General features: G+C 54.3%; 6 protein-coding genes across 6 annotated transcripts; 2 read left to right on the plus strand and 4 right to left on the minus strand.

Moving 5' to 3' along the window:
* Positions 1-593: 593 nt before the first annotated feature.
* CGCS363_v013568 (uncharacterized protein) lies at positions 594-1,545 on the plus strand (the record flags this gene model as incomplete). The annotated part of the gene is made up of 2 exons (XM_036645417.1): positions 594-1,158; positions 1,217-1,545. 2 exons carry the CDS (start codon positions 594-596, stop codon positions 1,543-1,545), a joined length of 894 nt encoding a protein of 297 aa, XP_036489751.1.
* A 336-nt stretch (positions 1,546-1,881) lies between these two features.
* Positions 1,882-3,157, minus strand: CGCS363_v013569 (AB hydrolase superfamily protein; the record flags this gene model as incomplete). Its single annotated transcript, XM_036645418.1, has 4 exons — positions 1,882-2,102; positions 2,178-2,535; positions 2,593-2,650; positions 2,715-3,157. The coding sequence occupies 4 exons, from the start codon at positions 3,155-3,157 to the stop codon at positions 1,882-1,884; spliced, it is 1,080 nt and encodes a 359-aa protein (XP_036489725.1).
* A 3,746-nt stretch (positions 3,158-6,903) lies between these two features.
* On the plus strand, positions 6,904-8,471 carry DCW1-1 (Mannan endo-1,6-alpha-mannosidase DCW1; the record flags this gene model as incomplete). Its single annotated transcript, XM_036645419.1, has 4 exons — positions 6,904-7,003; positions 7,081-7,560; positions 7,611-7,852; positions 7,905-8,471. The coding sequence occupies 4 exons, from the start codon at positions 6,904-6,906 to the stop codon at positions 8,469-8,471; spliced, it is 1,389 nt and encodes a 462-aa protein (XP_036489187.1).
* Positions 8,472-10,628: 2,157 nt separating this feature from the next.
* On the minus strand, positions 10,629-11,201 carry CGCS363_v013571 (uncharacterized protein; the record flags this gene model as incomplete). Its single annotated transcript, XM_036645420.1, has 1 exon — positions 10,629-11,201. One exon carries the CDS (start codon positions 11,199-11,201, stop codon positions 10,629-10,631), a length of 573 nt encoding a protein of 190 aa, XP_036489188.1.
* Positions 11,202-14,655: 3,454 nt separating this feature from the next.
* CGCS363_v013572 (uncharacterized protein) lies at positions 14,656-16,894 on the minus strand (the record flags this gene model as incomplete). Its single annotated transcript, XM_036645421.1, has 3 exons — positions 14,656-16,291; positions 16,352-16,475; positions 16,525-16,894. The coding sequence occupies 3 exons, from the start codon at positions 16,892-16,894 to the stop codon at positions 14,656-14,658; spliced, it is 2,130 nt and encodes a 709-aa protein (XP_036489185.1).
* A 2,602-nt stretch (positions 16,895-19,496) lies between these two features.
* On the minus strand, positions 19,497-21,624 carry sts1-1 (Delta(24(24(1)))-sterol reductase; the record flags this gene model as incomplete). Its single annotated transcript, XM_036645422.1, has 5 exons — positions 19,497-19,508; positions 19,558-19,699; positions 19,751-20,158; positions 20,207-21,409; positions 21,590-21,624. The coding sequence occupies 5 exons, from the start codon at positions 21,622-21,624 to the stop codon at positions 19,497-19,499; spliced, it is 1,800 nt and encodes a 599-aa protein (XP_036489186.1).
* Positions 21,625-23,511: the final 1,887 nt, after the last annotated feature.

A 23,511-nucleotide genomic window follows, 5' to 3' on the forward strand; every position in this document is an offset into this window, starting at 1 on the left:
AGGTAATAGTCATACCAGATCTGACAGGCAACTCCCGAGGCGGACCATGGCTCCAGGCAGCCACCGCCTGGCCGCAGCAAAAGCTTAGCGGAACCTTTAGCGTCTTCGGAGCCTGAGAGCCTGTCGGAACACGGGAAACTCCCTTCGGCACCGTTCTCACCCGCAACTACCTTAGGCTGCAATTATTCTTCTTCATCTCATCAAGGTTGTTGAATCTTCCCGTCATTTGACCCGTTGCAAAATCAAAGACTTAACCTACAGAAATTCCAACATGACGCTCAAATACAAGGCTCAAGATTCCTCTCTAGCTCGGCGACATTTCCACACAAGGACAACCTAGCATGCCGTTCAACCCGCTCCGGCTGAGGCCAATCCGACACCGCCACGGCCAGGCTCCCGCTACGCCCAGACACCAACTCCAGGCAGTGAGATTCCTCACCGCGTGTAAATACCCACCGCCGCGGCGCCCAGATTGCCGCTCTTTCAACCCAACACCGATCTCAATACTACCTACATTGACACCTATCTCATTCCCCAGACACAAAAACACCCCAAAGCAAACCGTGTGCCCTCTGAGCACACAACCCGCCACCATGTCTCTCAGCTCCCTCCTCCCAGGCAGCCGCAAAAAGCGGTCCCCGCCCCCGAAACGCGGCCCCCAGCCCGTCCGGACCTTCTACACCTCCAACCCCGTGCCGGTCCCCGCAGACTTCCTCGCCGCCCCGCCGCCGGACGCCCCGCCCGTGACGCTCACCCGCATCGACTGGTCCAAGACGCCGCTCCCCGAGAACGAGGGCCGCTACGCCGTCGTGCTCGACAACGTGCTGACGCGCGCCGAGTGCGCGCAGCTGCTCGCGCTCGCCGAGGCCAGCGCCGTCACGGCGGACAAGCCGTGGCAGCCCGCGCTGGTCAGCATGGCGCAGGGCTGGGAGATCCTGGAGCCCGAGTACCGCAACAGCGACCGCATCATCTGGGACGAGCAGGAGGTCGTCGACCGGCTGTGGGCGCGGTGCGCGCTGGCGGAGGGGCTCAGGGAGGAGCTGGCGGCGTTTGAGGGGGTTGCGCGGCCGGATAGGGGGTTCGAGACGGATTGGGTGTTTGACCGGTTCAATAAGCGGATGAGGTTTTTGAAGTATGGCAAGGGCCAGTTTTTCAGACGTAAGTTTTGATTGCTCTTCCACGATGACGGGTCTGATTGTGACTAACACGGAGCCAGCTCACTGCGACGGTCCTTACAGCGAGGAGATGGAAGACGGGACGGTGTATAGGACACATTACACCGTCCATTTGTATCTCAACGACTCTGTCGCCGAGGTGGGAAAGGAGAAGGCGGACCTAGTGGGCGGCGCCACGTCGTTTCTGTCAAATGATGAGAGGAGAAAGGTGGACGTAGACCCCAAGGCGGGGAGAGTTCTTATTTTCCAGCACAACCGGCTGTATCACTCTGGCGACGACGTTATTCAAGGGACGAAGTACACCTTGAGGACCGACATCTTGTATAAGCTCGTGAAGACGGAGATAAAGAGGGAACATGAGGCTGCTTGAGGTGTGGGTGTGGGCACTTAAGACACATAGGCGTTAGGGAAGGAGTTCCATCGGGAGACATATCTACTTTGAGGTAGTTTAATACGTGGAAAAGACACCACTCAGTCATACCGAATTGATGAGACTAGACTTATCGTGGCGTAGGTAGTCTGCTCTTGCCTCTACTTTTTGACTGCCTGGTGGTCTTCAACATAGTACCGCAGCACTTATAAGCGCAGAGATGACTTGCATGCAATGCAGGAAACGTCACCGTATCAATGCACCAGAACGCAGAGAATCTCATAGCCAGCGATCACTTGAAACGAATTAGCCACGTCTATTGATGAAGCTAGAGATCTACAACCTCGCCCGCGTTGCCGCGTCCCCCGCAATCTTCTTGACAAAACCAATGACCCGGCTGTAATACTCCGCCGTCGACTGATGCCCCTCAAACATGTAGAAACAATGCGGCATGCCCTGGTACGTGTGCAGCTCCGTCGGTATCCCCTCCTCCTGCAGGCGCTCCGCAAACGCGATGGCCTCGTCGCGCAGCGGATCAGCTCCCGCGACCTGCATCACTGGCGGTGTCACATCAGCGTCAGCCCCCATTTCCAGCGTACCTCAACCTTCACACGGCAAGAAAGGAAACTTACAAACAGGAGGAAGCCCCTTCAACCCGCCCTCATCCGCCAGCAACGGCGAGTGCCACGCCCGCGGCTCAACATCTCCCGGCGGGCCGGGCAGGTACGCGTCCCAGAAGAATTCCATCTTGCGCGCGTCGACGATGGCCGCGTCGTGGCACTGCGCGTAGCTCGCGAGCTCGTACTTGTCGCTGGGCATGAGCGCCGGGTGGCAGGTCACGGGGAAGGCGAGGACCTGGCCGAGCAGCCCCGAGACGCCCTCTGCGCGCATGCGCAGGGCCGTGACGATGGCGATGTTGGCGCCGCCGCTGGAGCCGAGGAGGAGGATCTTTTCGGGGTCGATGCCGAGAGTTGAGGCGTTTGATTTGCACTGGGGAGGGTTAGCTTGCTGGCTTGGTGAGTGGGATGGAGGACTGGAGGGGTTTACCCATTTCGTGACGTCGAGGCAGTCGTTAAGGGGGATGGGGAATTTGTGCTCGGGAGCTCTGCGAACTTGTTAGTAAGTGGCCGATCCTGACGGTTTGGAGAGGGTTTCAATCAAAAGCTCACGTCCGATAGTCCACGCTCACGACAACGACATTCCCCAACCCCGCCAACATCAGATTCTCAGGCTCCTCCGTCATGTGGCCCCCGACAACCCAACCACCGCCGTGAAATCTCATCCCAAGCACCGCCTTCCCAACAGCGTTCTTGCTCCTCCAGATTTTGATTTCGATCTCGGCGCCACCGCGCACGGGAATCTTCCGCGTCTCCGCCAGCACGTCGACGCCCTCTTGCGGAGTCCCCTTGGGCGCGGGAGGCGGGCTGAGCCAGGCCTGCCGGAACTCGTGGAGCGAGAGCTCGGGCTGCCAGAAGGGCGCCACGGCGGCGTCTGCGGCTTTGAGGACGTGGGCGAACTCGGGCTCGAGGGTGGCGAGGTGGCCGTTCTTCGGGAGGGGCCGGAAGGATGGGGTGAGGGGGGTGTAGTCTGGTTTGGATTTGAGATGGACCATTTTGAGAAGATGGGAGATATTGTAAGGGGATGAGTGAGTGAGATGTGAGTTTTGGTATGAGTTGGAGGCAATTGAGTGAGCGATCCTAAGGGCCGACTGAGGGCAGCTCTCTGATTGCCACAATATACGCAGGATGCTATGATTCAAGATGCAAGATATGATAGCTTCACACAGCAACAGTCTTGGAGCATTACCAACACAGCTACTACCGGCTCTTCCAGTGCTTGTATTAAGTTCACATGGGCCAGAAAGCTTTATCAATGGGACCGGACATGGCCAACCGGAAAACACTTACCACGATGGCATACCCCTGGTCTTTACACAGAGACTCGGGATGCATACTGCTGCTGCCAAGTACAGAGCAACAACATGTAGCCTATCGGGTGTGTAGGAAAATCGGTTCGCTTTTGTGCTGTGCGACCAGGTGGAAAAATACGGCGCTTCGGTGAAGGCGCGTTCGCATCCGGCTATCATTCTCCGGACCGTCCGCTCGGCGTGCGGGGAACGGATGCCGGCGGCCGTCTGAGAGGGACGCGGTGTGTTGCGGTTGACACGAGAGCGTCTGGAGGGCATCAAGAAGGATCTGATAGGTATCAAAAGTATCAAAAGGAAACTAATGAATGGCGAGGAAAAAACCAAAAAGATGATCCGATGAGGGAATTTAACCCTCTTGAGTTGCCTCATGCCTGAATCGAACAGGCGATCTCCTCATTACTAGTGAGGCGCTATACCACTTAGCCAATGAGGCTATTTGGTTGATTGGATGATGGGGAGGCTCGCTTGGCTACCCAAGTAGCAAGAGTGGAGCGCACAATCTTCCGCTTCGCTTGGAGTCAGTCCCGCCAGAGCCAGGACCACCCGCGAGGAAACTCCACGGTGCTGTTTCTTAAATTTTGTTTGCCTCGTTTTCTTTGCTGAGTAGTCACCATTTTCCGGCAGCTACCCGGGGTTGACTGCGTACGCTGCCCTGACCTTTCACTGCAAAACTTGTGATGAACGTGGACGAGAACCAGCAGAAAGGCCGCTCCGTCCCCGTGCGGAGCTCTTTCAGGGGGTGCTTCTCCGGGGGATTGGATGGTGGAGATCAGGACCTCGGGGGCAGTGCAGAGAACCGAGAACCACTCGTCTACGGAAGCCGGAGAGAGAGGGAGCTGTTATTGCCAAGGGGCACCGTGCTGATCCAGGGCGAATACAAGCATCTCGAGTGCGACAGCGACGACGGGAGCGCACGCATGGCGAACTCTTGGCTGCTTGGCAGTGTCATTTGACATTGAGATTCGAGAAGAACTTGTCGCCATGTTCAGCCTTACCGGGAGGCCGCGTACGCACAAGTCCCCTTTTGCCAAGATGCAGTGGATGAAGCCCGCAAAACAAACTTAAGGTGTTCCCCCTTTTTTTTTTGTGTATCCGTACCAAGATCAGAACTTGTTGCTTGGTTCAGGAACGAGCCGAAGGAGGACCCCTTTTTTTGCTCCTTTGGGCGGTTGGCTGCTTTGGAGGGGGGCTTAGACGCGTGGATGCAAACGTTTAAAATTTGGGGGAGAGGAGGCATTCGGACGCTGGGACAAATGACGATCTGGTGTGCCTGGCTGCTGACGATATTACTCCGTCATCCCGTCTGAGGGCATGCGGACAGAAATGCGATGAAGACTCGCATGCGCGGACGGTTTCTAGAAGGCGGCTGAGGGGGGAGCGTGCGAAGTGAGGCGATATGATGGCCCGCTCAGCTGAGGCCGCGCTGGGTGCAGTCAAAATCGGAGATGGGGTCGGTGTCTTGAGTTCCTAGGTGGACGGTGATGGTCCCGGCGGCTGCGGACAGCGAGAGCGCCAAGGGAATGCCCAGGCGCGTAGATCGCGGGAGGGAAGCACACAAGCAGTGGGCGCGACATGGGCAGCACGAGGGACGGGGCAAGGGAGCTAGCAGAGCCAGGCAAAACCAAGGACCCAAGGATGAGCACAGAAAAGCTTGACTTATTTTTTTTCTTCGGGGCTCTTCTGTCTTGTGTTTCGTGCAGAATGGTGTAACCGCCACTGGTTGGATGACGAAGCACGAAGCTTGGTTTACGGGCTTGGTGAGCGCAAAACTGTCGATCGCAGGGCGCTGAAGAGTTGGACCGTGATGTGACGGCGGTAACACGGCCTGGCAGCGCGACGAATGCGAGTGCATAAACGGAGGGCCAGTCACTTTATTTCCAGCAGACACCATCTGACCCACATTTAATCAGAAAAGGAGGGGCGACTGGGTGATGTCGAGGTATCTGATTGGTCTGAGGAGCTACACGTGATAAGACCCGTGACTTTCGTCAGGGGTTGTCCTGCCACGGATGGGAGGCCGTTGGTGGCACGCCGTCGCTCCCTCGCCCGGCCATCGGCTTCTCCTTTGCCAGGCGTTCGCTCCGTCTCACGCTCAGGGGGCACAGCACCTGTGAGGTATTACGCGCAGTCTGCTCGGCTGGAATACGAGACAGGATGGATTGGGTGCTCGCTCTGGTCCCTCCATTTCTAATTGAGTTTGCGTCCCAGCCTGCAGAAACAATGAAAGACTGAAGGATATTCGCAGAACACTCCCGCAGAAGATCAGCCAAGACAAAATTGTTCGGCATGCACAAGCCGTGCACCGCCCATCTCCTCAGCACCACCCACCCACTCACCCCTTGTTGCTGACCCTGTCCTTGGATCGCCAAGACCGCGGGACAAGAACGCTGGAAAACTTGGAATTTGCTTGTTTTCCTCGCTGGCGACTTGGCGCGTCTGGGCACTGCGTGGCATGTACAGTAGTGTGGAAAGATGGCTGGGCTGTTGGCTGCGCGAGGTGAGCACAGGCACATCCAGCACAGGGAGACGTTGATCTGACTGGAGCTCGAGTTTTTCGCATACTCAAATACATACTGCGGACAGAGAAATTAGCAGGCAAAAGTCTCGGGTTAGGTATTGTTTTGCGCCCACTTGAGTCCGTTGACCCGTCGGCAGAGGACGCTATCGAGGACACCGTCGCAAGCCACTGCGCCCATTGTTCATCGCTGAGACGGACCACACGCATTCCTGCTGCCGTGCCTGCTCTCTGCTCTCTGCTGCTGCTGCTGCTGCTGCTGGCCTGACATTGCGTGTATGTTGGGTACGAACAGAAAAGTCTCCCTCTGCTGTGCCCCCTCCCCTCTGCCCCCGTGGTGTGGTAATTGAAGTAAGTGCCCCGGTGGTGACATGACAGGACCACCTTGCTCATTATCCATTCGTAAAAGAGACTTCCAGACCCCGGCCTTACCACCCATCTGCCAGTCATTGCCCCCGTACCGGTACCTTCCCTGCAGCTTGCACTTGCCCGATCTCCAAGTCCCGTCTCTACCTTTACACTAAGGTGCCTTGCACTAGCACCACCCCTTCGCTGTCACTCTGCCATTCATTCATTCTCTTTCCCTTCCAACCTTCTGTTCCCGACCCTCTCTTCGCCTTCCTTTCCCTTCAACTTCCCGGTTCATCTCCTGCTATTCCCCAACCTGACCCTCGTTTTGCGTCTTCTCAACTCCACCTCCACATTCGCCGTCCATACTCGACGTCGAAACGAACGCTTCCTCAAGTGCCTCAACCCGCCCTCGACCGAATCGTTCCATTTATTCGCATGATACGAATCTAGTACCGACCGCGCCGAACTCCTAGGGAAACCGAACCTCCCAACCCGGCATCTTTCCTTTCCCTTTCTCCCAGTCGCTCGCTTCAACCACACACGTCATTCGACGAACATCCTCGCCATGAAGCCTTCCAGCTCCTTCATCGCCAGCGCGGCCGGCGCCCTTTTCCTCTCCACCGGCATTGGTATCGCCAACGCCGCCTACTCCATCGCTTCCAACGGTACGCACTCCCTGCCGTCCCCACGACCGACCCAGCCACGACGATCTTCCCCACGGCCTTACTAACACTGTATGCAGACGACATCAAGAACACGGCCAGAGACATCGCCTACGACTTGATGAAATTTTACGACGGAAACGAGACCGGCCACACGCCCGGTATCTTGCCAGGTCCGCCGCCCGCGGGTGATTACTACTGGTGGGAGGGTGGTGCGCTTTGGGGAACCATGATTGACTACTGGCATCTGACGGGCGATTCCTCCTACAACGACGTCGTCATGCAGGCCATGCTGCACCAGGTCGGGCCCAACCGCGACTACATGCCTCCCAACTACACGGCATCTCTGGGTAACGACGATCAAGGGTTCTGGGGCATGTCCGCCATGACCGCCGCCGAGAATAACTTTCCCAACCCGCCGACCGACCAGCCCCAGTGGCTCGCCCTCGCCCAAGCCGTCTTTAACACTATGGCCAGCCCTGACAGACACGACAACACGTGCGGCGGTGGTTTGCGCTGGCAGATTCCCCTCTCTAACAACGGATATAACTACAAGAACAGTGAGACGACCCTGCTGCTCTTGAGTAAGCACGAAACTGACCCAATCTAGGCATTGCAAACGGCTGCTTCTTCAACATCGGTGCCAGATTGGCCCGCTACACCAAAAATACGACTTACTCGGACTGGGCCGAGAAGACCTGGGACTGGGTAGAATCTGTCGGATTCATCGACGCTGACTACAACATTTACGACGGTGGCCACGTCGAGCACAATTGCACGGATATCAACAAGGCCCAGTTCTCCTACAACAACGGCGTTTACATGCTCGGAGCCGCCCACATGTACAACTTTGTAAGTATCGACTGCGCCCTAAAACTCCGAATGCATATACTTACAGACTCAGACGGATGGAGACGCCAAGTGGAAGACCCGCCTCGACGGTCTCATCCAGGGTACCATGAATGTGTTTTTCCCCAACAACATCGCTTTCGAGATTGCCTGCGAGGAGCACAACACCTGCACCACCGACATGTTGAGTTTCAAGGGCTATGTCGCCCGCTGGATGGCCATCGTTACCCAGATTGCACCCTACACCGCCGACAAAATCCTCCCTGTCCTCCAAACTTCAGCAGATGCTGCAGTGAAGCAGTGCACGGGACAAGCCAACCAGCGCACTTGTGGCTTCAAATGGAGCACGGGTACTTACGATGGCACGATCGGTGCCGGTCAGCAGATGAACGTCCTGGGCGCTGTGTCATCGCTTCTCATTGGACAGGCCAAGCCGCCCGTATCGAACAGCACTGGAGGTACTTCCCAAGGTGACCCGAATGCTGGCAGCAACTCGAACAACGATCTGGGCGTCCACAACACCCCCATCACGACGGCAGATAAGGCCGGCGCCGGCATCCTGACCTTTTTGGTCCTGGCGTCTGCCGCGGGTACATTCGGATGGATGAGCTTTGGGGCATAATGGATTTGCAGCATATAACGACTTGATATTTGTTATTTCGCATGCAGCATTGCCACGGCTCTGCTGGCGGGTCGCCGGGATCAATTCGGCGCCTGTTCTCTAGGGATGTACCGGCGCAGGCCAGGGAAGGCCAGGGTTGTTGATTGGATATTTGGCGTTGCTCCTTTTTTGTATATGCGCTGTGGATGGACACGGGCGCAACCGTCGTCAAGTCACCCAGCGCTTCCCGACGATGGGCATTGGGTAGCCCGTGATCGCGGAAGTCCTAGTAGTCTATAATGTAGCTATGCTACACAACACATAGTTTCCTAGAATAGACACATCGTCACTGAGACGATTGTTAACAGCACACAAACGTTCAGTGGTCTAGTCGGAGACAGCCTTCAAGCATGCCTTTTCCAAATTTTCTTGAAACCGAGTGCATTGAATTGTTGCCAGCGCCATGACGCCATCTTCATCCGATGTCCGACAGGCGGAAGGCCCAGACGCTGAGCCTGACATCTGCACACGCGAACCCTCTGCCGTCGAACAATCCCGGGGCCCTTCTAGGCCATGTTTCCCCGGGGTTACAGCGTACGTCATCTCGTCATCTGTCGTCTTATCCTGTGGCGGCAGCCGTTTCAGTGAGGCTCTTGAAGCCGCCAAGCGCGTTCTTACGAGAGCATTTCTCTCTTCCAGCCGAGCTTTTGCCGGCGTGTTTCTTGGCCTCAATTCCCCTCTCCTAAATGTGGTGGGTGTCCTTCTCTAAACATCCCACACTCCACTCTACTGGACGTGCGGCCAACCACATTCAGCGAGTCTCATCGAGGATGGCCCCGTCTGTTTCATCAATCTCTCACTCTCACTCTCACTCACACCATTCAGATATTGCATCTTTCTCAGCTAGACTGACGCCTGGAAAGCTTGTCTAATTTTATGAGCAGTTGCATCTGAGCGACGGTTAAACAATTGTTTCAATAGCTCTGCAGGCTTTATCATCTATTGCGGTCCTTCCGTCGGCCGGTTCATTCCAAAACCCCCCAAATCCTAGCCAGCCGACCTCCACCTCCATCCCGGGCAGGAAACACCGCCCACAATGCCGATCCCGGACCTGACAAACACGACGACCTTCCCGGCCTTCGACGGCCTCCCGATCGAGGAAGACGGCGCCGCGCCCGGCATGGACGCGCGCGAGGAGTGGTTCCTCGTCGCGCAGGTGAAGCAGAACATGACCATCACGAAGCCGACGGTGGTGGTCGCGGACCGCGCGGGGGACGAGTTCGCCATCACGTTCGAGGACCGCGGGATCGACCTGCGGCCGGTGAAGACGGGCTGGACGATCGTCGTGCCGCGCGCGTGCCGGACGGCGCCGAAGGAGGGGAAGAAGGGGTTCGTGAGGGTCGCAGAGGGGAGGGGCACCGGGGTGAAGTATGTGCCGGCGGCGCTGGAGAGGGTTTTTGAGCTGGGGAGGGCGGTGAGGGAGGGCGGCGAGGGGGAGGAAGGCGGGAGGGGGGCGGCGGCGGGGGAGATGTGTGCTGGGTGTGGGAAGGCGGGCGGGGAGGTGAAGAGTTGTACGGGGTGCGGTGTTGTACGGTACTGTGGGAAGGTGAGTTTGATGATGGCGAGGGGAGTGGGGGGAGAAGGGATGGTTTTGCTAACGTTATGGGTGTAGGAGTGCCAAACGAAGGATTGGAAGACGCATAAGCTTGATTGCAAGGCTTTGAAGGGCATGGTCAACGCGTGGGGGGTATGAACGGGGCTACTTCGATCAAGCATGCGGGAAGTATGGAGATCTCGAGGGACCAGGCTCCTGCTGGATGCTTCTCATAAAAACCGTAAGTGTATGTTCTGGCACGAATCATCAAACACAGATTCTAACAGCAACTAGATGTCGAGGGGCTCGAGGTTAATGGGAATACCCAATTATTTCGTATTGAGTCCTCTGAAGAACTTGGAAGGAATGAAAGCTTTCTAAGGATGCATGGTTCTCCCTCCCTGCTGATGCTTAAGGACCGTGATTCAACTCGCATCGCTCAACCCAAAAACGCCTGGCCCGCCCCTACCCAAAACCTATATATCAGAAACTACCATGAATGAGTGATGAAGAATCGAACAGACTTCCATAAACACCGGCCCCCTTCAACGCTCTTCTCCCCCACCACGCTCTCACACATCCAACTAGTTGTACAGAATCCGGGCAGCGGTAGGCGGGAACGACACATAATCGTTATCATTCACCCCAACCAGCTCCAGCCCCTCCACCGTGCCCGCCGGCTTGCAGTCCGACGGCGTCGACAGATACGCCCCATACGTCGCGTCCCAGGTCGCATACCCGCCGTCCACAATCGACACCCGCCCGATGTTGGCGTTGCGCTGGTTGCCCGGCCCGCCCGCGCCCCAACCTCCCGCGCCGCCTGCTGGGGCGGGCTGCAGCGAGGTGAAGACATCGAGCTGGCGGCTGCCGCCGGCGTAGGTGTTGCTGTCGGCGAAGAAGGCGAACTGGCACTTCTTGCCGGCGGCCGCGGCCGGGTAGGTAAAGGTCAGCAGGGTGGTGAAGTCGTTGCCGGCGTTCTGGGGGTATTTGGAGACGTAGCCCCAGGAGGCCGGGTAGATTGCGCCGTCGCGGACGTTGTATTGGAAGGCGGCGGAGGGGGTGAAGTAGGAGCTGCCGGTTTGGCGCTCCGAGAGGGGAGCCGGGGCCGCGAGGGCGGAGGTGGCGGCGAGGAGGGTGACGAGGAGCTTGGAGAACATTGTGGGCTGTTTTGGGGGGTTGAGAAGTGTGTGTGGAGGATATGAGATTGGAGCTTTCGAGGGTGAAGGGCTTGGGAGTTGGTGATGGGACTGGTGATGAGATGGGTGGAGGTGAGGAGGTGTCGTGCGGTACCTTTATATCAACTTCCCAACACCGCCATGGTCCTCGTCGTCAAGTCAAGGATCGTGATCACGCCTTCACCGAAGAAAGGACGTCAAGTCTCCGGGCATACGCATCGTGGCTTTCCCAGCTGGGGCATATTCTAGAGGCAAAGTCATCACGCGGGAACCAAAACGACACCCCGCAAAGACGACCTTCTCAAAATAGCATCATGGAAGCACATTGCACCGCTCTCACCGACATGAACCCGCCAAAACTGAACACACGAACACACACACACACACTCATCTTAGCTCAAGGAGGTTTTTTCGCCCATACGAGCCTCGGCCCTATCCCACGCCGCCGGGTATCTTTCCGGATCAGCCCTGCAGCCCCTCCTCCCCTCTTCCCCGCGCAAACTCGAGCCTAGCCTAGCTCCAAGTGCCGTGCCGCGCGGTGTGATGGGGGCCGGAGACTTGTCTGGTATATTTGGTCCGGTGTAACCACGACGCCCGGGAGCTGGGCAGGATAGGATGTCAGCCCTACGACCGACAAATGAGGGGGAGCAAGCTTAAGCGGGAAAAGCCTACGTGCAGATGACGGGCTCATGTGGAGGAGGCTCAGCTCTGGAGCTGAAAGTGAGCTTTGTGGCCAATGGGAGGGGGGCGGTGAGAGGGAGCTTATGCGGCCTGTCGGGGGGCTGCCGCTTGCCTGCGTCGCTTGATGGGGTTTGGGGAAATGGATTATTCTGGCGGTGGCTGCGTGGACTTTTGAGGCCTTGCGTTGACACGAACGAATGAGTTCCGTGAGATGCACGCCGCCAGCAAGTCGTTGAGGACATTTGTGCCCGTGGATCGAGTAGTGAGGGTGAGACAGCAAACGCGGGAGGTTGATGGAGGCCTGGAAGTTGGAGCTTCCGGTGAGCAGGAGGGGTAGGTCTCGGTTAGGGGGCTATTTGGAGGGGTAAGATTCGGGGTGATTCTTTTGCGGTCGGGACAGAAAGATGAGGTTGCTTCTGGCGGCGGGGAGATGTGGTGGTGTGGTGTTTGTGGGGAGGGCTGTGTAAGCCGAGCTGAAATGTCGGGAAGGATTTCTGGCATCGTGATCGGGGCGCCTGAGACACGGGCCAGGTTGACGGTTGACATTTCCTTGAGCTGTTCGCTTCGAACATGACCGGGCCGACTCTTACTGGCTGGGGAAACCGATGGCGAGGTTCATCGAGTTCTTTCCGCACCACCTTTTTGAGGTGATCTCCTCTTGCCATGCCGGTGGTCTGAGACATACGAGATCTTGGGGAGAGGAGGGGTTTGGAGAGCTTACCTTCGATAGAAGACTCAAGTTGCGGTACGTCTCAAATGCTGGGAACAGTTTGACAGGTTATGGAAACAGGAAATTTTCAAATGGTCTAGTCATTTCAGTGACGATATTGCCCTCATGAGGACATCTAAAAGAAACGCTGACGCCTTTGGTGAAGCGGTCAATGACCCAGCCGCGAGCAATGCTTAAGCATTACCTGTGGAACTGCAGTAATAGCACGCCGCAGTTGAAATGTCTCATGAGACATCCATCCATATGCGCGTGCAAGTGTGTAGGGTAGATTGAAGTAACGTTGACTCCGGCAGGATTCAATCAGGCAGACTTGACACTTGTGTGTAACCTCTTTTTTGAGACACATGCACGTCTATCAAGCCACCAAACTTCATGGAAGCCGTTCTTCCATCTCAGTGGCAGTTATTGTGCCACCTGCGGTTGATTATTTGGAAGCCACCTGCGTCCTCTGTGGTGGTGCGCAAAAGTTTGTTGAGGTCCCATCCGCTCAAGCTGGATTCAAGCTGACGATGCCATGAGGAATATTTATTGATCTCAACTCCGGTGTCAGGATGAAGCGCTTGTCCCGTATGCCTCGACAGACCTATATCCACGTCTCATCAAAGACGGACGCAATCTTTGCACCATAATTATCGGTTGTCCGGTATTTCTGAATCGGGGTTAAATGTCTTGAAAGCGCCTGTTTCTGCGTCTTCAAAGAGGAACTGGATGGGTAGCGCCATGGGAAGTGAAAGCGTGCGGTTTCGAAATGTCCTTATGTTGGTCTTTAGGCCGATACTGCAGGTGGAATTCAGGTTAGAAGTCGACTGGAAAGGTTGAACAGAAGGGAAAGAAGTTCTGATCTAGGCCAGCAATGTATTGATTTGAGTCGAACGCAACAGAGAGATTTCTTTCTACATGTCATTTCAGAATCTTTTATTTTTCTTTTTGCGTTTTGCTTTCAAGCAATGGCAGGGGATCCGTGATGGAGTCAGGCCCGATTGTACAAGTAGATAATGCTGTAATCAGTTCGGATGGGATACTGAGCTCTTAAGTTGGTGATAGAGCCCTTCACTAATCCATATACAAGCTACATTTATCATCATTCAAGAGGTTGAACCCACTGCGAGATGTTAACTAACTCAGATATATCGATGTAATTTCATCATAAAAGCACGCAATAAACATACACCTAGTTGCTTAAGAATGTGCGAGTATATCTAAAAAAAGCATGCAAAATTGCTGAAGAAAACATGTTGCATTTTCCGTGCTTATTTCCACAGATCAGGCAACTCTTCCGCTCGACCCTTGTAGCCTCCAGGCAACGATGCCCGGGGAGGGGTTCTTGTGTGGAGTGCTTCTGCATGTTGGAGCAGGCCTCCAACAACGACTCCTACACAGCCACAGCCCAGTGGTTCGATCAGTCTGCAGCTTATCTACAGAAATCAATCAGGCACCCAATAGAGACTATGGGTGTCTTACTACCCACTGTCAGCACTCAATTGGATTACAGGCTCCAAGAAGCGTTCACTGGGAGCATGTTTTGTTCCATGTCTAGCAAAGCCTCACGAGGGCCCACTGCCAAGGTCCAAACCCAGAGCCTTGTCGGCGATGTCGGCCAAAGAGGAAAATGTTCAGAACCTGTACGCTGCTGGTGTGTCCAGATCACCGAACGCTCACGGCATACATATCACACACAAGGAGACTATTCGTGACAAGAGGGTACACCCTGTCATTAAACAGGTCGAGAAAGACTATCCCTCCATGGGGCTAGTCCTGCTGGACATATTCTATCCAGGCTCGTTGCGGGTCAGTACTGACGAAGACAAGGACTTCTGGAGAGAAGCAATTGAGAAGAGGATGAAACCTAACAAATTCGGGGTTCGAGTGGACACTCTTGGCGCAAAGGCATAACCATAATAAACGCAGATCTTGTGCGAGAGTTATCATCCCAATTGTTGTCAAAACCGTCTGTAATTTAGGCACAACTTGCAACTATGATATGAGCTCCATCCATCTAGTCAGCCTCTTGCAACTTATGTGGCCTCAGAGGGCGTTTTTGTCTACAATGAAGCCAGCTACATCCCGACCGCTGCAAAACCTCGCCTTAGTCGCATCAGCTATTGCCTCGAGCTCAGCCAGTTGCATAAGAGGCAAGGACTGTCTCCCATCGGAGCCATCTTGCTGCTTATCCAGGTAGGTTTGCTGCGTATCTGGCCCATAAAACAGCAAAGGCAGTATCGATGATTTCCAAATCGGATGTCTTCCCCTGTCCCGACAGCTCTGTGCGTATGTCGTCGCAAGGAGAACCGATGTCAGAACTAGCAGGACACCCGGATACACCAGCCATGGCCAGTCAACGCGCATGCAGATGGACATTTCTACAGCAGTCCCATTCGTGAAGCTCCGCGCTTCTGTGAGGAACTCACGCCCTTTCGCGCGCATGCGGTTCGTCAGCGCCGTCGCCATATTGTCGAAGGCGGTGGAGATATCGTCGAATGTGGCGTTCCCGCTGTTGAAGAATGCGTCGACCCAGAAGCCCCCTTCACAATTGATCCTGCCGTTTTCAAGGCTCGAAGTCGGTCTGTTGGAACCGGAAGTTGTCTTGGCGCATGATCCTTTGAGCGTCTGCAGAAAGAATCGCCTGATACCAAGGAACTCGGTGGGATCCATGAGTACCAGACACTCGGATGGCGCTTCATGGAGAGTATCTCCTGTGCCCCATGACGTCCAGTCCACGCCGTCTCGCGGTGCTTGGCTGATGTTGGACGAGTCGTACCATGCGTCTTTGATAATGCAAGGCTCGCTCAAAGCGACGTAGGAGAAGTTACGAAATACATAGGTATTTCTGACATCGTCCGCTATGTTTGCTTGGACGTATGAGATATTGGCTGCACCGACCGGCGCGGTAGAGACAAGCTTCTCGTCCAGTACACCATTCACCACGTTGGCATTGTAGCGGCGAAGGCAGGGGTGTAAGCTGCAGTTCGCTGCCACGATGTCGAACTCTGGAAAAAGACCCGGCATGTTGTCGTAGCTGTGTTTGCATTCCCTCGTCAGGGATCCGTCCTCTGGATCCTTTGTACGGGCACAGCCTTTTGCAGTAAACGACAGGATAGACGTCTCGGTATTTTCGTAGTCTTCCGTGGTGCTGTAAGGGCTCGTCCGTTCAGTCGTCATGTTGAAAATACCAGACTTGAAAAAGGTGCTGATCCCAAATTCGGAGCGGTTGTCGAATCGGTAATCGCGGTCTGTCTCAAACACGTGGGAGAAGTTCGAGATGTGTCGAGATTCCAGCAATTTGGATCTCACATCGGTGCAAGTGCTACAAAGACCGAGTGAAGTATGAGTAGCTCCTTGCCCTCTGAGAGGAAACGTACAGTTCCCAGAGTCGCATTGAAAGAGGTTCACGGAGCCAGTCGGAGTGTCGGCCAGCAGACCATTCAGGGCAGTCATCTGCAGTTCCGGAGCGACCCTGAGGTTTTTGATGACGGCACGATCTCCAGCGCCGCCTACTTGGGCCCCGACATAGGCGTCTGATCGTATGACGCGTTCGGCAATTGATATCTTCGCAATTCCCTTCCCGTTTATAGGACAAGGATACGTCTTAACTGCTTGCTGGACGAACGGGCCGACAGCATATGAAGTGATCACAATGAGCGAGGCCAAGACAGTAAGCTTCCTTCAACCCTCCAGTGTCAGTTACAAAACTTTGTAGTTGATAGGAGGTGTCATAACTTACGGCTTGAGCGTCAGAAACAGAAGTCTTATTGATCCCCAGATACCTCTTCCAGCATTGTCAAAATGCTCGATGTGTCGCAAAGGGCGTGGCTGATCCATCCAAAGCCACTTGCGTTGTCCGATAACTATCATCTATTAGTGAACGTCACGGGAGGTTCGAACATTTGGATTCACCTTCAGCAACAACGAAAACCATCGCAGCTCTCAAGAGAGTAGTAAAAATAGCGATAGTCGTGGTGAGGTTGATGGAATACGCAAATTTTGGCTGCGGTTTTCCGTCGGACACTTTCAAAAGGATTATCATGGCGATGAAGGCCAGAACTGATACAATTATGGCCAAGAACTCGTACTTCCACAGACTGAGGACGTTGAAATTACCCAATGGTCGGTTTGAGAGTTCGACCTTTTTTGGCTCCCTGCCATATTCTCCCGCTGCGTCATCACGGATGTTTGAAGAATGTCCTTGTGGTTCCTCAGTTGGAACGCTTATGTAAGTTCTTGCTGACGGGAAGGTTTTCGGCTGGCGATGGCCAATGTCTTCCATTTCCGGTACATCACGGCCAGATTCTGCATCGTTGAGGGTGACCCCAGACGTTTCAGAGTGTACAGAGCTTCTTGAGGTTGCAGTCGGTCGTCTGCCATCGTCAACAGACAAATGGCCCCCACTGGTTGCCATTTTCTATTAGTCCACCGACAGGACTTCGATAAATAACAAGCGTAATTGTGTGACAAGGCGGAAAGGCGAGCCTGCTGAGTTTACATACTTTACGCAGGACACTAGTAGAATCAGAATACGCCTAGCGAATGCAGCCCGGGGTCAGCTTTGGAGCTAAGCGTGTGGGCTAGGGATCTTATTTTGCTGCCTGCAGTTAAGTAGGCTCCTCGTTGGTCAGTGGATACAGGGATTGAAGTATGGTCGCAGATCGGTTACTCGAGGTGGGACTGAGTCTTGGAAACAGAAGGGGAATAGCATCTGATGATTGGCGTACGGTTTTCGTGGGCCGCCGAATCCTGAATCCCTTGATCATCCCAGAGTGCATGAACAGAACATACCCATGCTGGCCTCTCTTAGCACCAATGGAATTTGAACTTACTTGAACATAAATATGGCACTCACATTAACACTCCTGTCGAGATGCCTTACTTCCCCTGCACTCGTTCTTCTGGATCGCGAGCGGTGGTTGATCTGGCCGAATCTGAGTGACTAGGTGGCGAACCATGATAAAATGTACATTCCATACGGAGATGATCATTCATAATTGTTTTTGCAGCCACGAACCGTTTGCAAAAATGGAGGCCTGAAATGATTGTGAATAAGTGTCATCAGTTCATACCGATCGAACGGCACATGTCCAAACGCCTAATACTAGCACAAGGATTCAGTACAGTACTTCAATAAGTCGTTCATTATCGCCTTCCATTTCTGTCTCTGCAGTATTATGCGGAGTAGTTCACCGAGGCACTGCGTCTCTTCTGAGCAGAGCTCGTCTGCGGGGATAGACATCCAACATCCAAAAGCGTTTCCGCGATGCTTAAATGCACCTTCTGACTTTTCAAATGCCTTGAGGAGACTATGATCATTGCCCCCCTAGTTATATGGCAAAAGCCTCTCTTTATACTAATATCAAGAAACGCACGCAGAAGACGCCATGGCGTCTCTCCAGCCAGGAAAGTGGTAGAGAGATGCCTACAGGGAAAGGCATTCGTGTATATTGGAGTCTCAGACAATGTCCAGCATCACTTCGTTCATGAAAATGGACCCGTTACATCTATGCTTATTCCTAGCTTAGAAGTCAAGTCTCCAATCAGCCAGAAGCCTGCTCATTAACAGCAGCCGTAAGCAACCTGAGCGTCACACCGAGGGCTTTCGGTTCTCTATACTTCTTCAAGAGTTGGAGTGTATTAGAAGTATTCGAAGACAATACCTTGCCCCGCTTTCGAGTTGATATTCATTCACATGAAGCGGGTTTTGTTACTAGACGCTGAGATGTCCAGTATGTCGACATCTCTTGAGCAAAGAATGCAGCTCAGATCTCGTACTTTCCGCATAACCAACCGAGGATACTGCCCATCAGGTGTACATCGATACTTCTACTGCCTTAAGGATTGAAAACGCCAGCCATCTCAGTCTCATCTTAGACGTAACAACGCATCATTTACTCTCGCTCGGTTCAAGTTCCCACTGAGTCGTTGAATATTGCCTCGTCGACATGGCAGTGGCTAGAGTTACAAGTAAGCCTCGCTTGGACAGAATCACGACTCCCTAGGCAATGACATCGCCAGATCGACCTGCGAACACTACAACAAACCAAGTCGATACTTCGTGCGAAGAAACATCCCCTGCCCCTTATATATGACTGTGCCTCGCACATCTCCTTAGCCTCAGTACTCACCACCATCCTCGTGGTATTCAGGCAACAATACACCGACTTTGATTGGCTCTGCAACATCCGCAGAACTTATTTCTTGATAGTGAGGACTGGGCCAGTCTCTGAAATGATGCTTATCACGGCCATAAGAACCAAGATGTTTTCGAATAGGTGCATCGAAAACTTTGAACAAGGACGTAAACAGAGTTACTTACAGCGGCACTTTGAAGATTCAAGGTCAATATGCAATTAAGACCAGATAGGAGTTGGCCAGCATCTCGCCAGACGCTTCAACACGTCAGCCACCCAAAGCTCAAGAGTCCATTGCTCATCTAGAGTCGTCCGAAATCTGGAGAAATTGCTGGGAGTAACGGGCACATCCACGGTCATGGAAAGGATATAGATAACAGTCCAGGTCCAGGCATCCAAATGTATTATTGATTTATGTCACTTCAGCCCAATCAGCTTACTTTGAATCTCTAACATTAACATCTTCATTGACACAGTGAGCAATTATCGTGATCCGTATATACATGAGAAGCAGCAACAGCATCGTCTTCGAAGAAACATGACCGTCGCCGTGATTAAAACGCTTTTATGCCGAAATGGCAGTGTGTTCCGCCGGCAGTTTTCCTGTCCTGAACGACCTGCTCCGATTACCCCATTATTAACAAAGGTAGATGCACCAGTAGGTGACGAAGCATATATATACAGAAATGGCCAAGCGGCCGAAGTCTCGATTTATCATCGTGTGAGGATGGATGGATATCTGGTAGCTTAAATGACCCACTGAGAAGAGTTAGTTATTTGCATCTGAGAGCAGGATGTAATTACTTACGGGGATGAACAGGTAAGGCACCTGGCGCTCGTACTCGGTCCAGGCATCGCCGTACTTTTGGCGGCAGCGGTGGATGTCACGGGCGGCGCGGTGGGCAATCATGCCACAAAAGAAGACCGGGTAGAACCAGGGGAAGGGGCTCCTAGAATATTGTTAGCACCGTCAAGGCGTTCTTGCATACGCTTCTGCTTACTTGAAACCGGTAATCAATCCCCAGCAGATAGCAAAGAAGGCATCACAAGTGTAGTGGATCTTGCGAGCGTATCCGTACATGCCATCAGCGAGAATGACATCGCCCTTGGCCGAGGTAATGGTCTTAGGGTTCTTGACGACCCTCCAGGGAAGCTGGGGGAAAGTCCTGCGGTTGATGAGCTGTCCACGCTCCTGCGCACGGAAGCTGTTCTTCTGGCTGTTGGTTGTGTCCCAGACCCAGTAGACGAACAGGTACGCGATGAACAGGACGGTGAGCGCAATGGGGTTCCACTTGTACTCGTCGGGGTGGTGGTTGGCGAGGAAGATGGTGCAGTGGCAGTAGGAGAGAGGGACACCGGCAAGGTTCCAGAAGATGAGCATGAAGCCCCACTTCTCGTAGTACATGTCCCTTGGATATTGTTAGACATGGTCGCGTTAGATGTATCAGAAAACTTACCAGGTGGGCACGATCAACTGCTCACCCTTGGCGCAAGCGTTGGCGTAGAGGTAGTGCGCCAAGACGAGGAAAAGAACCTCGCCAGAAATGTATCCGTATCTCTCGTACTGTCGGGCAGCAGCACCGCAGCTGAGTCCGAAGAGGATGAACCAAGGGATGCGGACCTCGAAGAACATCTTGAAGTCGAGGATGCCAAACATGCGGGGGTTCAGCTCGGCACCAAGGAAGAAGTCGTAGATGGGGTAGCCGGTCATGCGGTGCTGAGCCCCCCTCCACAGAGCAGAGAAGTAAGCGACGAAAGACACAAGGTATCCGCTCAGAATAGCCACCGTCATCAGAGGTCCAAACTCATCGATGAAGGTGTAGATGGGAAAAAGACCACTAAAGTGCAGCACTGCCATGACAGCAATAGTGAAGTACCAACTGACGTAGGCGTTGCAGAAGTACTTCAGCTGCTTGCCACCCTCGTGAGCGAGAGGCTTGCCCCAAGCCCAGACGCCGGGCAGGAGGCAGTAGCATGCGCCCTCGAAGATGAAGAAGGTCCAGTAGATGCGCCAGGCACGGAGAGAGGGGAACGCTCCAGTGTAGACGAGGTTGGCAAGATGGCGGAAGAACTCTCCCAGTGACTCTCCATCCCGAGGGCGCGGCACACCGCCATCATAGTAGGTGGCTCCGATCCACATGTACCACATCAGAAGAGGGAAACCAATCATCAGGGACAAGGTGCCGAGGCTGCCACCAAACTCGAACTCGCCCGAAGTGTCAATCTTGGGGTCGGTGCCAACCTTCCAGCCGTCAATGATCTCCCCCTCCTGGTAGACACGCTGGGCGTTCTCCTTCGTGGGAGGAGCGGCATCGCCGTTCGTGAAAAGCTCGGGCTTCTTCTCCTCGACATGCCCGTTGGTAGCGTGACCGTTGACGGACTCTTCCTTCACGTGTCCATTGGCGTGTCCGTTCGCGTGTCCGTTGGAATAACCGTTGGCCAAAGGCTCCTCTACCTCAGCCTTGCCGTTCAAGACGGACTTGTCGGTGACCATCTCGTCATCAAGCTCCTCGCGAAACTTGCCGGTAGCGCGTCGGCGGGGAGTACGGGCAGTCATCTTGGATTCGGTGGTGTCTGCCATGGGTTCGTTCTCGGGTGACTTGCGGCGGGAGGAGACACGTCGAGGAGTCTCAACCATACCCTCAAAGAGCTCCTTCTTCCTGAATAACCAGTTAGTGAACTGGAGCTTGACGGGTTCAGTGTGCAGAGTATTGACTTCGAGTGGAAGGCGGTACGCAACTGCTACTTCGGGTCGTGTGGTACAGTTGCGATGGGCCCAATTGCTTCGGCCGGCCGACAACTTCAAATGCAGAGACGAGATGGAAAGTAAATAGACTAACCTGGGAGTCTGGCGCAGGGAGTAGCGGCCCGACATGTTGAAAGCTTTCTTATATCTGTGCGGGAAAGCTGGACGTGGGGTTATGCACCTTTCGTGTAGCTGCCGTACCAGTCCGTGTGACGGTCGAGGATCTTGAAGCGTGGGCAGCCAGGGTTCGGGGATCAAATTGGTGTGTTATCGACAAATCGTCCGAGGCATTGGAAGGAAGGGAGGGAAGCGTCTGGTGGAGGCGGTCAGGATGGGAATCCGAGTACGACCGGGCGAGGATGAGCGCACGAAAAGTGTCAACGTGGCGTGGCGTGCAAGACGGGACGTCAAGCTGGAGACGGGACGGCGCAAGTGACAGGAAAAATCGCAAGCGTGTCCTCGCACTCGATTGGGCGCCGGTTGGTGCTCTCTCAAAATTTTGTTGACATTTGTGTTTGCCCCTTTCTGCCGGTAGTCAAGGGTCACGAACAAAGTTGAAATTGAGGTACCTGGCCTGTTGGTGTAGCTGTACGCAAGATGCGAAGTACCTACTCTAGCCAACCTCGGGAGGTTCCTCGGTGCAAGGGCCCGCATCTGCAGGCCTCGTCTAGGTTGCAGGCCAATGGGAAGCTTGATTTTGCTTGAATTGGGATCCTGGTTGGCGACCCCGCTGCCGGAACTGCTAGACGAAGCTTGCAGGTGCACCGTGCAGTAGCCGCCCAGCGCCATTGCAGTGTCCGAGGTTGGCCGTCGAGATTACCTCCATCATTAGCTAAGCTGTTAAATGTTCATTTCGATCAACCATGCCGGGGACGGTAATGAGATTTCCCCAGCCTTTGCTAGACGACGCCTGCATGGCATGCACCTCACGGGCCCGTGGACATGTGGGATTCTCGGACATTGAAGCTGGGGGGCGGTTTATGGGAATGTCCGCGTCTCCGTCATGTAGATGGATGGGATGCTCCTTGGAAGATCAGAAGCAGTTCCTTCTCCAGCCGGCGAAACGCAATGCTTGCCCGGAAAGGAAGAAACAAGTCTCGTCCTCGGATGGTGCCTTAGTCACCAGTACTTCCTCACTTCTTCACCGCGCCAATCAAATGGTACGGCACGGCGAGCCATGGAAGGTGCAAGTGAGATTATGATGTCCCCGTTGGACCAACATCAAGAAAAGCAAGCATGCCTGCGGGCTTGCGCATTACCTATGCAGCCATGCAAGCCGTCGAGGTCGATCACGGTATTTTCAAAAGTCGGTCTGCTGACGGATCCCAGCTTAATTTTGCCGTAAATATTGCTAGATCTGTTATATCCCATAGAGGATGTGCTCCAGAGACGCTCACACTTGGGAGGGCTTCGGCAGATCCAGGCTTCTAACAAGATACTGTAATGCTTTTGTGCTGTTCCCTTTTCTTGTTTAAACTATGGCAAGATTCCGACCGTGCGAATGGTACGAATGCACCCTTGTATCAGGAGCAACCATCCGGAGAGGTGATAAATCTACAGATGCCTTGAGGAGTGACGCCTCGTCACCACTCAAGGTCAAAGTACCTAACTGGGTAGAGCCTCACAGGTTCGACACTGCCTTCCTCTCTTGCTTTCCATCTCAGACGTGAGGCCAATCTGGAGTTCGGAAACCAGAGAAGGCAGTTGCCTAGAGCTGCACCTGGCCTGATGGCACGTGATAGAAGCTTCTGGCCGGTCGGCATACCCAGCCAGGCAAGCAAACAGAAGGAGCACCTTCTCGTTCTCAACCTCGTGATGATTTACCGTCCAATCAGCAGAAGGTGCTCGCCGGGTGGGCTACGTACCTGTACTCTCCTTCCCGCAAAAAATTGGCCTCACTCCTGCCTGGAGTACGTACCCTGGCTGATCGGGGCCCCTGCACAGGCCACCCAGAAAAGGCATAAAACACCTCCCACCGTCCGCCCATTTTCAACTTTCTCTTCTCTTCTTCTCCTT

Source organism: Colletotrichum siamense (assembly GCF_013390195.1).
Source record: "Colletotrichum siamense strain Cg363 chromosome Unknown KSG_Cg363_contig09, whole genome shotgun sequence".
NCBI lineage: Eukaryota > Fungi > Ascomycota > Sordariomycetes > Glomerellales > Glomerellaceae > Colletotrichum > Colletotrichum siamense.